The following is a 12,500-nucleotide window of genomic DNA, read 5'->3' as shown; positions in this document are numbered from 1 at the left end:
ATTCATCTATTCATTCATCTATTCATCCATCCATTCATTCATCTATTCATTCATTCATTCATCTATTCATTCATTCATTCATCTATTCATCCATCCATTCATTCATCTATTCATTCATCCATCCATTCATTCATCTATTCATCCATCCATTCATTTATCTATTCATTCATTCATTCATTCATTCATTCATCTATTCATTCATCTATTTATTCATCCATTCATTCATCTATTCATCTATTCATTCATTCATTCATCTATTCATTCATTCATTCATTCATCTATTCATTCATCCATCCATTCATTCATCTATTCATTCATCTATTCATCCATCCATTCATTTATCTATTCATTCATTCATTCATTCATTCATCTATTTATTCATCCATTCATCCATTCATTCATCTATTCATTCATTCATTCATTCATCTATTCATTCATTCATTCATTCATCCATTCATTCATCTATTTATTCATCCATTCATTCATTCATCCATTCATTCATTCATTCATTCATTCATCCATTCATTCACTCACCTGAGCCTCCGGGGGGCCTCCTTCATCCCGGATGAGGAGCAGGTGACTCTGTCCGTCCACCACGATCTCCTTCTTGAAGCGACCGCCTGCAGGAAAACAAGGAGCTGGTCAGGAGGAGGCGCAGGGGGAGGAGCAGGAGGAGCAGGAGGAGGCGCAGGAGAGTCCCTGAACTGGTTTTAAACTCAGCGTGTCTACATCTGCTCATGGATTTGGTTTAGGATCAGGTTTAATTTTGTTTGGACCTGACTTCAGAATTCACTTAACAATTAACTAAACTGGTTTCACACCAAGTTTTAGTCTATTTCCACACCAGGTTTTATTCTGGTTTCAGACCAGTTTCAGACCTGGTTTTATTCTGGTTTCAGACTTGGTTTTATTCTGGTTTCAGACCTGGTTTTAGACCAAGCGAGGATGAAGATAGGTTGATTAAAAACAGAGGGGGCGGAGCTAAACTCCTGGGCCAATCAGATGTTTCATGTGAACATGATTGGAATCAGATTTAAATTTAAGCTTTAGCCTGGGTTCACACCTGGTTTCAGACCTGGTTTCAAACCTGGTTTCAGATCTGGTTTTAATCTGGTTTCAGATCTGGTTATAATCTGGTTTCTGACTTGACTTGAAATATGGTTTTAGTCTATTTGAACCTTGGTTTCAAAGTAGGTTTACACCTGGTTTTATTCTGGTTCCAAACCTGGTTTCAGACTTGGTTTTGGTCTGACTTATTCTGGTTTCAGACTTGGTTTCACATCTGTTTCAGACTTGGTTTCGTCAAGTTTTGTAATCTGGTGCTGGCCCGGTTCCATATAATCCAGTTAACCAGTGTAAACGGTCTCAGTTGATAATAAGTAGAATAATAGAAACAATCAGTGAAAAGACGTGAAAACAAAACTAGAAACTAAAGATGAAGAGAAGCTCATTAAGGAACTAAAACTAGAATCAAAGATTCAAAGAGTCGCTGAGAAGATGAGGATGAAGAGAGGTCGTCTACAAACAGAGGGGGCGGAGCTAAACGCTGGGCCAATCAGGATCAGCTTCAGATTCAACGCTGCAGGAAACAACAGATGTTTCATGTGAACATAATTAGAATCAGATTTAAATTTTATTTCCAGAATCTTTAAACCTGAAGAGTTGAACCTGAACTGTTGTGTTCATGATCAATGGATGAATGGATGAATGGATGGATGGATGGATGGATGGATGGATGGATGAATGGATGAATGAATGAATGAATGGAGGGAGGGATGGATGAATGGATGGATGTATAGATGGATGGATGGATGGATGAATGAATGGATGGATGGATGGATGGATGGATGGATGGATGGATGGATGGATGAATGGGTGGATGAATGGAGGTAAAGGAGCGAGAGCATAGTTACCTGCGTCCACGTCGGCTATTTATACAAGAGCAGCCAAAAAAATAAAAACAGAAGAAAGAGAAGAAATAAAAAAAGCCAAAAGAGGCCGAGTTAATGCATGCGACGTCCAACCAGAGAGAGAGAGAGAAACAGCAGCCAGCAAATAATCAGTCATCCAGCCGGAGGCCACATGTCACAAAATAACCTGCAGAAGAAGAACAACAAGGAGGAGGAGAAGAAGAAGAAGAAGAAGAAGAGCAGGAGGGTTTCAGGCTGGACCGGTTTCATCCTGGTGTTTAACAAACAGATTCATTTTAAACTGGTTTAAGACTTGGATTTATTCTGCGTTTAGACTCGTTTTAAACTGGTTTAAAGTGCATTTCAGTCTCATCTCTGAAACTGTTTTTGTTCTTGTTTCAGACCTGGTTTCAGACTTGGTTTCAGACCTGATTTTAAACCTGGTTTAGTCTGGTTTTAGACCTGGTTTCAGACCTGGTTTAGTCTGGTTCAGACCTGGTTTCAGACTTGGTTTCAGACCTGATTTTAAACCTGGTTTAGTCTGGTTTCAGACCTGGTTTCAGACCTGATTTTAAACCCGGATTTAGACCTGGTTTCAGACCTGGTTTAGTCTGGTTTCAGACTTGGTTCAGTCTGGTCTCAGACCTGGTTTCAGACCTGATTTTAAACCTGGTTTCAGACCTGGTTTCAGACCTGGTTTAGTCTGGTTTCAGACCTGGTTTCAGACCTGGTTTCAGACCTGGTTTCAGACCTGGTTTCAGATGTGACTTGACTCTGGTTTTGACCTTTGAACTGAACCCGTTGCCTCGTCTCCTCTCAGCCTCCACGTTTCTTTTTCTGCCACATAAACAATAATCCTGAGGCTCCTGGTCCCACACAGACCACAGCCAGCGCCGTTAGCGTTAGCGTTAGCTGTAGCATTAGCTCCAGCTGTAGCGTTAGCGTTAGCGGGTGGTTTCCCAACCACAGCTCTTTTCTCTGGTCACAGATCTCATGAGCTCAGACGGACCCGGAACCTTTCAGACCATTTTAGAACTGAAGGTCGTGATCATGTCAGCTCCTTCCTTACTTCCTTACTTCTTATTTCCTTATTTCCTCCCTCCCTCCCTCCCTGTCCTCTGAGGCCTTGGTGTGTTGCTGCCTGTTTCTCTCTGCCTGTTTCTGTCTGGTGTCCCAGTCAGTCAGTGGGTGACGGCCTCCGGCCTCCGGACTAAGAATAGTTCTGGTTTGTGGTTTTGCCTCCAGCTCCCAATCAATCGTCATGGGAACCGGACAGCTGCTTATTTTTAGATCCCAGGAATTTCTGAACAACACATGAGCTTCCCCCCGGTCCTGGTCCTGGTCCCTGGTCCTGGTTCCTGTTCCCTGGTCCTGGTCCTGGTCCTGGTCCTGGTCCTGGTCCCTGGTCCCTGATCCCTGGTCCTGGTCCCTGGTCCCTGGTCCCTGGTCCCTGGTTCCTGGTTCCTGGTTCCTGGTCCTGGTCCTGGTCCTGGTCCCTGGTCCCTGGTCCCTGGTCCCTGGTCCCTGGTCTCTCCCGGTCCAACAAACACCCAAACCTCCTTCTTTCCTTTCTTCTCCCTCTCCTTCCCTCATTTTGATCCTCCCTTCCTTCTTTCCTTGTTTCCTCCACTTGTTTCCTTCCTTCCTCCCTTCCTTCCTACATGTGGTGAAATATTAAAGGAGCATGTGTTGGGGGGGGGGGGGGGGGGGGGGGGTAATATTAATATTTGATGGTGAATCTGTCCGTCACCGCGGGGCAACGTTTGGAGGAGGAGGAGGAGGAGGAGGAGGAGGAGGAGTAGGAGGATGAGGCGCTGACAGCGCAGCAAAGCTAACAGTTTCCATCTATTTCAGTTCTTTATGCTAAGCTAAGCTAATGGGACACACGAAGAAGAACCCGATCCAGCCAAAGTTTACACAGAAGAAGAAGAAGAAGAGGAAGAGGAGGAGCAGGAGGTTCCTACCTTCAGGTGACTCCTCCTGGACGTACGTCCCCGTCAGGTATCTGTGGACCAGCGCCGACTTCCCGCTGGCCAGATTACCCACAATGCCCTGCAGGGAGGGAACCGTCTGAATTACATCCAGAAACATCACATGTTTAAAAAGATAAAAGTACGAGACAAAGACACGATTAAATAAATGAAATAAACCCTCAAATTATACGACGACGATGATAAGATTCAGGGAATAAATAAAAGAAATAAATAATATTCATTTAAAAAGGTTAAACAGTGAGATGAAGTAAGATATATTAAATAAAAAAGTGAATATTTAATATTATATATGTAAAAAGTTCTGAATAATGATTCCAGTCACCGTGGCAACAGTGAAGGTGTGAGTGGCTTCATCTCGTTAATTAAGTTTAATTAAGGTGTAATTAATAAACGTGTAGAGTTAACGAGGTCTCACCACTTTCAGCTCCGGCACCGATCGACTCAGCGTCCACTCCTGACTGTTCACGAACGCATCTGCAACAGAGAGGAGAGGACGCCTCGTTAATTAGGACGCTAATGAGGAGGAGGAGGAGGAGGAGGAGGGGGAATAAAATCTGAGATAAAGACGTGAAAATCAAAAACATTAAAGAGTCGCAGCAAAAAAATATTAAACATTAAAATAAAAATCTAATAAAATGAATTTCAATATAAACATCAGAGACAAATAAATATTAGTGAATATTAGTGAAACGAGGCTGAGGAGGAGTTTTTATTTTGTTTAGTTTTTGATCAATTCTTTATTAAAACACAACATGTTTGCAACAGAGCTGCTCCTCCTCCTCCTCCTCCTCCTCCTCCTCTAATCTTCCTCTTGTATCCTGTTCTTCAGACTGAGCTGAGTATTGACTGTTGTCTCTGATGAACCTGGAGGAGGAGGTGGAGGAGGTGAAGTATCTGAGGAGGGGGGAGGAGGTGGGAGGAGGGGGGAGGAGGTGGGAGGGTAAGTAGGGCAGTGGGCCACTTCATCCTCTCTCAGCCTCCTTTTATTTATTCAGCAGCAGCAGCAGAAATCTGTGTCGCACTAAAAGCCCCGAGGAGCAATGACCCCCGGTCTCCTCCTGCTCCTCCTCCTCCTGCTCTTCTCCTCCTCCTCCTCCTCCTCCCTCTCCTCCTGCTCCTCCTCCTCCTGCTCTTCTCCTCCTCCTCCTCCTCCTCCTCCTCCTCCCTCTTCTTCTCCTCCTCCTCCTCCTCCTCCTCTAAAGGATGGACGAGCACCAGATTAGGGACGTCCAGCTTTTTTAAAGATTCTGAGTTTAACTTCTTCTTCTTCTTCTATGGTGCCTGCCACTAAAACACAGAAGAAGAAGAAGACCAGTACTACTACCACTATTACCACCACCACTCTCCTCCTTCTTCTTCTTCTGTGTTTCTCACAAAACCCGTTTCTTCTTCCATGAAACGTTACAAAATCAGCAGAAGTTCAATCAACACCAGATAAATAAAGATTAAAAAGTACCGATATTTAATCGCGATTAATCCACAGCAACGCAGATATTAATCCGACTAAAACCTCTAGATATAGATATATATATAGAAAATATAGGACAAAGGACGTCTTCTGTCCTCTGGTTCTGCAGCTGTCCCCGTTGCTAGGCTACGGGCCGTCCCCCCCGTTGCTAGGCTACGGGCTGGTCTCTTTCTACTTTTAGCAAAGCGCCGTGGATGGAAAGAATCCAGGAGGAAGTGTCCTGCCTGAGGACAGAGGAGGACAGAGGAGGACAGAGGAGGACAGAGGAGGACGTTGTCCCGTCCCCTCCCTCCCTCCCTCCCTCCCTCCCTCCCTCCCTCCCTCCCGCCAGACAGGATGTTGATCCAGCTGCTTCCTGTTTTCAGGCCCCTCGGCTGGTTGCTAGTACGACGCCAGGAGGCAACGGCTAGCTGCAACTAGCGAGCTACAGAGGAGGGAGGAGAGGAGGAGAGAGGAGGAGGAGAGAGGAGAGAGGAGGAGGAGAGGAGAGGGAGGAGGAGGAGAGGAGGAGGAGAGGAGGAGAGGGAGGAGGAGGAGGAGGAGAGGAGAGAGGAGGGAGGAGGGAGGAGGAGAGAGGAGGAGAGGAGGGAGGAGAGAGGAGGAGAGGAGGAGGAGAGGGAGAGGAGGAGGGAGGAGAGGAAGGGAGAGGAGGAGGAGAGGGGAGGGGAGGAGGAGAGGAGAGGAGAGGAGGAGAGAGGGAGGAGGAGGAGGAGAGGGAGGGAGGTAGAGAGGAGGAGGAGAGGAGAGAGGAGAGAGGAGGAGAGAGGAGAGAGGAGGAGGGAGGAGGAGAGGAGGAGAGGAGAGAGGAGAGAGGAGAGGAGGAGGAGAGGAGAGAGGAGAGAGGAGAGAAGAGGAGAGAGGAGAGGAGAATAAAAAGAAGCAGGAAGAGGAAAAGAGGAAGGAAAAAAGGAGAAGTTGGACTAGGAGGAGAAAAAGAAAAGGAAGAAGCAGCAGGAGAAGGAGGAGGAGGAAGAAGAAGTAGAAGGAGGGGGAGAATAATAAAAAGAAGCAGGAGGAGGAGGAGGAGAAGATGCTCCTTGTCCCCAGAACAATGTACTGAGCTCAGACACAAGGAGGTGCCTACGTATCCCATAATCCTCTGCTCCATGAACTAGTCAGGATTAGTTTAAACTCTGCATCTGAGTCTGTTTATGCATCACCACCATCATCATCATCACCATCATCATCATCACCTTCATCATCATCTTCATCATCATCATCATCATCATCACCATCATCATCATCATCATCATCACCTTCATCATCACCATCATCATCATCATCATCATCATCTTCATCATCATCATCTTCATCATCATCATCATCATCATCATCATCACCTTCATCATCATCATCATCATCAGGTCTGGTTATCAAAGCTCAGCTATTTAAATTAGCTCTGATGCTAACTAGCCTAACTAGCGTAGCTTTAGTCAAATGTGTGCAGCTGTGTAACAAAGGTCTAATTCAGAGTCATGTGACTTTGTTTACAACGTGGACCAGAGAGTTTCAGACGACAGCAAAACAAAGTCAAGTTTTCCAGAAAAACCAGAACCTGGACCAGGAAGTAGCCGATGAGTCAGAGGACAGGAACAAAACGTGACCTGCACCAGGAGCAGGAGGAGAAACGCTCAGTGTGAGGAGTCTGACGGATTATCTGTGTTTTCCAGGTGCTAACGGCACAGTTAGCATGTTAGCATTTCATCCCTAAAGCAGAAGGCACATGAAACATTAGCGCTGGTAGCTAACGGTCCATCCATTACACCTGGTCTAGTTAGCATCATTAACATAATAATAAACACCATTAACATATATTATGTTAATGGTGTTTATTATTATATTAATAATATAGATGTTTATTGTCCTCCTCCCGTCCTCCTCCCGTCCTCCTCCTCCCGTCCTCCTCCCGTCCTCCTCCCGTCCTCCTCCCGTCCTCCTGTTGACTGTGAAACTTCAGTGTAATGAAAGACAAACGTCACCTCGTCTCCAAAACAAACAGGAGCTCATCTGTCACCCAGGTCCCGACCCCCCTCCTCCTCCTCCTCCTCCTCCCTCCTCCCCCCTTTACCTCCGTTCATGCTCTCTGAGCTGGACTGGGACGCCCCGGTCCTCCTGCCGCGGTGCAGGGCCCTGCTGGAGGCGGGGCTCCCGGTGGGGGGGGAGGAGGAGGAGGTGGCGTCCCTCCTGGAGAAGATGCCGCTGAAGAAGCGGACCAGGCGCCGCTCGCTGGAGCGCCCCCCCGCTCCTCGCTGCAGGAGGCCCCCCCCCCCGGCTCCCGACCCGTCCAGGCGCAGGAGGTCGCTGTTGTCCAGGGTGCGGTTCTTGCCGGCCCGGGTCCGGTCCCAGCGGCTCGGCTCGGACGGGGACCCGGACTCCAGGGTCCTGGTCTTCAGTCTGGAGGGGGGCGTCTGGGGGGGGGGCGCCGGGACCAGGCAGCCGGAGCTGCTGTGGTGTTTGTCTTTAGAGGAGGCTCTTAGTCGCAGCGGCTCGCCTCCTCCTCCTCCTCCTCCTCCTCCTCCTCCTCCAGTCCAGTGTCTGAAGCTGAAGCTGCGGCGCAGGAGGCCGGGGGGGGGGGCCTTCAGAGGAGGAGGAGGCGTCTCCGGGGACGAGGAGGAGGAGGAGGAGGACGCAGCGTTCACGGTGCTGCTGGACATCTTCTCCAAACTCCTCTCCTCCACACTCCTGGCCTTCACCAGCCTCCTCCTCTTCTCCTGCTCCTCTTTCTTCTCCTCCTCCCGCTCCTGCTCCTCCTTCCTTTGCCCCCCGCCGGCCTTCACCTCCTTCCGGGAGGAGGTCTTGAGGCGTCCCAGCTCCAGTTGTCCCGTACTGAACGTCCTGAAGTTCCTCCTGAAGCCGCGACACGAGGAGAACTCGTCCGACTCGTTCTCCACCTCCTTCAGCTCCTCCAGGAGGCCTCCCCGCTGGATCTCCACCGAGCTCTCCCGCCGGAAGGAGCCCACCTTTGGGTTCTCCACCCGGGACCCTCCTCCTCCTCCTCCTCCTCCTCCTCCTCCTCCTGCTCCATCATCATCATCCAGACTCTCCCTCTTCACCAGGGTGAGGGAGATCCTGTAGACCGTCTTCCTCTGAGGAGTCCCCCTCTCCATCCTCTCCTCCTTCTCCTTCTCCTCCTCCTTCTCCTCCCTCTCAGAGCAGCTGCTGTCCAGAAGGAACATCCCTGAAGTCCTCCTCATGCACCAGAACCCGGCTCAGCTCATCCAGATGTGGAGCAGGAAGTACATTCCCAGTTCATCCCGGCGGAGTCTTCTAAGCTGCTGCTGCTCCTCCTCCGACCTCCTCCTCCGGCCTCCTCCTCGTCTCCATCACCGGCTCCAAACAATAAATATTATTATTCTAGCGCCGCGTCCCGGACGGTGCCAGCGCGTCCTCTCCCATTGTGTGCGCACATCCCCCGCAGCGCAGCGCAGCGCAGCGCAGCCGGGACAGGGACCGGGGCCTCCTGCACCTCCTCCAACCTCCTGCACCTCCTCCCTGCTCCGACTGGGATTCAAATGTCCTACCCGCACCTCCGTCTCCCTCTCCTTCTCCTGCGTTCACGCTGCACAACCAGAGGCTCCGTCCCGACGCGACGCGTCCTCCGCTCTGAGCTGCGCACACGGACGCGGAGCTTCCTTCCACAGCGGCGGCAGCAAAGGATGCCGGGAAAACACGGAGCGGAGCCGCAGTCCGGATCAGGGTTTATTCCCTAAAGCAGGAGCGGCCCGCAGAGTGTGAACATCGGAGCTCAATAACAGCGGGTTTTAAATAGAACTGGCTCCTGTCATGAGCCACCTGTGCAGCAGGGGGCGGTACTGAGTCACCTGTGCAGCAGGGGGCGGTACTGAGCCACCTGTGCAGCAGGGGGCGGTACTGAGCCACATTCACCTTATTCATCCACCAACAACACGACCAGGTGTGTTCTCAGGAGGATAAACGTGATAAATCTGATCTGAAGTTTCCTGTTGGCGTGTTTGTTCAGTTTAAAGGGTTTATTTAATAAATGACACGGTTCATTAAATACTTTCAAACGTGTCTAACAGAGACAAACCTGCTGCTGTTTACAGGTGATTATGTTTTAATGTTACTCAGGTCAAACTGGGCTGAATGTGGCATCAAGGACAAAAACATCACAGCTATAGAAACATATTTTACATCAGCTTCATTTCAACACTGATCTGAAAAACAACAACAACAACTGACGTTAATTTTATGGAATATTTCTAATTTTTTTATTTAATTTATTTGTATTCGCAAAAAACAACAGCAACTTTAAGTAACTGCCAATGATGGTATTTTTGGTATTTTAGTAAATTAAAATATTTCAAATTATATCTGAGCTACAGCCTTTAAGTTTACTTTGTATTTTATTTTTCTCAGTCATACATTTATATCTATATATATCTTTAACCTAGTTAAAGCACTGTGTGAAATCAGTATTATTATTAAAACTCAAGACGGGATTTATTTGATTTATTTTATATTATATATAAGATAAGATGCGTTTAAAGGTTTGAATTCATCCTGCTGCTGTTTCCATTAAAAACAAGAAGAAGAAGAAGAAGAAGAAGAAGAAGAAGAAGAAGTGGAGGAGGACTGTGAATCCAGTCCGGGTTTTCCAGACCACCGTGGGTTTCTGTGTGAACAGGGTGGAGTCTTTCTCCTCTGTGTCTGTCAAAAATAAAAAAGTAGAAAAACTAAAAAGCCTCAGAGTGAAAATAAAGAAAGAAATAAATAAAGCAGCGCAGAGAAGAGAGACATGAAACACAGGCTCCTGCTTCCGGACGGAAAACACTCAAATAAAGACGCGGGACAAACTGGAGGAGATTAAGACCCGAACCAGACCCGAACCAGACCCCCCCCCCCCATCATCCCACCACCAGAGGATTATTCCGGGATTAATCCAGATTACACAGCAACAACTTTCCCTTCTTTTATTTTTATACATTTATTTTGTTTCCACATAAAAACAATAAAAACCAACAAATAATAAAGTGTCAAGTCTGGATGTCACTTCTCTTCTTAGCATCCCAGCTAACTGTAGCTCCTCCTAGCCTCCCAGCTAAATGTAGCTCTACTTAGCATCAAAGCTAACTGTAGCTCCTCCTAGCCTCCCAGCTAAATGTAGCTCTACTTAGCATCAAAGCTAACTGTAGCTCCTCCTAGCCTCCCAGCTAAATGTAGCTCTTCTTAGCATCAAAGCTAACTGTAGCTCCTCCTAGCCTCCCAGCTAAATGTAGCTCTACTTAGCATCAAAGCTAACTGTAGCTCCTCCTAGCCTCCCAGCTAAACTCTATTGTAGTACGTACCTCGCCTTCTTTAGCATCAAAGCTAACTGTAGCTCCTCCTAGCCTCCCAGCTAAATGTAGCTCTTATAAGCATCAAAGTTAACTGTAGCGCCTCCTAGCCTCCCAGCTAAGTAGTTCCACACCTCTGAGCTAACACTAGCTCTTCCTAGCCTCCCAACTAAGAGTAGTTCCTTCTAGCCTCCCAGCTAACAGTAGCTCTTCCTAGCCTCACAGCTAACAGTTGCTCTTACTAGCCTCCCAGCTAATAGTAGCTCTTCCTAACCTAGCAGCTAATAGTAGCCCCTCTTAGCCTCTCAGCTAAGAGTAGCTCTTCCTAGCCTCACAGCTAACAGTTGCTCTTACTAGCCTCCCAGCTAATAGTAGCTCTTCCTAACCTAGTAGCTAATAGTAGCCCCTCTTAGCCTCTCAGCTAAGAGTAGCTCTTCCTAGCCTCCCAGCTAATAGTAGATCTTCCTAGCCTCCATGCTAATAGTAGCTCTTCCTAGCCTCCTAGCTAACAGTAGCTCTTCCTAGCCTCCCAGCTAATAGTAGCTCTTCCTAGCCTCCATGCTAACAGTAGCTCATATAATTTGATTAATATTGATAATTAAAGGTCTCGCCTTGTTATTTAAACACAACGCTCTCATCTCTCATCTCAAGTGCGAGGGAGCTGCAGGAGGCACACCCCCCCTCCTCCTCCTCCTCCTCCTCCCCCTCACCCCCCCCTCCTCATCCTCCTCCCCCCTCCTCCTCATCCTCCGCCGACTCACCCCCTGGAGACGGGGGAAAATGGGTCAGCTCGCAGAGGGAGGAGGGGGAGGGAAGACTCGCTTCTTCACATATGCTAATGCTAAGCTAACACACCCAAAGGCCTCGACAAGGAGGAGAAGATGATGAGGATGGGGATGAAAGAGGAGGAAGAGGAGGAGGAGAGGAGGATGAAGAGGAGGAGGAGGAGGGGGAGTAGGTGAAAGTAAGGAGGAGGTTCTTGTTTCTAACAGTCCTGCTCCTGATGCTCCTGCTTCTCCTCCTGCTCCCCCTGCTCCTCCTGCTCCTCCTGCTCCTGGATTATTTAATGTTCTTGTGCCCAGGCGAAGGCTGGACACATGCAGCCGCCCACTCAGGAAAAATTCCCGTCATTCCTCCCATACCGAGGTTCACCACGTCTCACTGGCGCCACCTGCTGCTCAGCAAACAGCTGCGCACAACATCTGCGTGTCAGAGGCAGCGGCCACTCAACCAGACTCCATTCAAAAATAACCCAATTTACAGATTCTCTTCCTCTGAGAGTGAACGTGGGTTTTTAGACTTTAGAATTTGTTTCTGTAATTTATTTAGATTGAGACGCACCAGCCGTCCATGTTCATATATGTTAATAAAGAGAACTTCTACCCTATTCTAATAAAATAATAATAATAAATCATGTGGGGGGAGGTAGGACTTCACTTCACGTCTAAGTCTCAATTTAAATAAGCACATCTACTGGACTAATCTGATTATTCACAGATTCTGCTTAAAGCTTTCAACAAATCAACCAAACAATGAAACAAAAGCTGTGAGAGAAGAACCAGAGGAAAACAGGAGGCGACAACCGTGACCCCGATATTCACCACGAGGACAGAGCATGAAATCTGATGGGAAGGGCCACTGATGTCTGCTCAGTCTGCCAGCAGGGGGCGCTGTCGCCTACAGCAACCAGAGCACAGGATGACATCCTACATCTCCCAGAATACCTTTCAACAGCCCTGAGACAGGTGTGTCTGAGCATGTGTTACATTCACAGGAGAGGAGCAGCAGGAGGAGGAGAGGAGAGGAGGAGGTGGAAAGGAGAGGAGGAGGAGGA

The 12,500-nt window shown here is 48.1% G+C and overlaps 1 protein-coding gene across 2 annotated transcripts in view; it reads right to left on the bottom strand.

The window, feature by feature from the left end:
• agap1 (ArfGAP with GTPase domain, ankyrin repeat and PH domain 1) overlaps positions 1-12,500 on the bottom strand; it is a 66,871-nt gene that overhangs the window by 47,858 nt on the left and 6,513 nt on the right. Inside the window, exons 2-5 of one of the 2 annotated variants that reach the window (XM_047576239.1) lie at positions 4,320-4,378; positions 3,875-3,962; positions 1,914-1,928; positions 535-620 (exon numbers count right to left, since the gene is read on the bottom strand). In XM_047576239.1, coding sequence (XP_047432195.1) covers positions 535-620; positions 1,914-1,928; positions 3,875-3,962; positions 4,320-4,378 — 248 coding nt within the window. The remainder of the gene's footprint in view (positions 1-534; positions 621-1,913; positions 1,929-3,874; positions 3,963-4,319; positions 4,379-12,500) is intronic. The other variant, XM_047576240.1, reaches the window with a different exon arrangement.

This window comes from Mugil cephalus, chromosome 23, assembly GCF_022458985.1.
Source record: "Mugil cephalus isolate CIBA_MC_2020 chromosome 23, CIBA_Mcephalus_1.1, whole genome shotgun sequence".
In the NCBI taxonomy this organism is placed as follows: domain Eukaryota; kingdom Metazoa; phylum Chordata; class Actinopteri; order Mugiliformes; family Mugilidae; genus Mugil; species Mugil cephalus.
The sequence above is the reverse complement of the archived record's forward strand: the minus strand, read 5'-3'. Positions and strand labels throughout refer to the sequence as shown.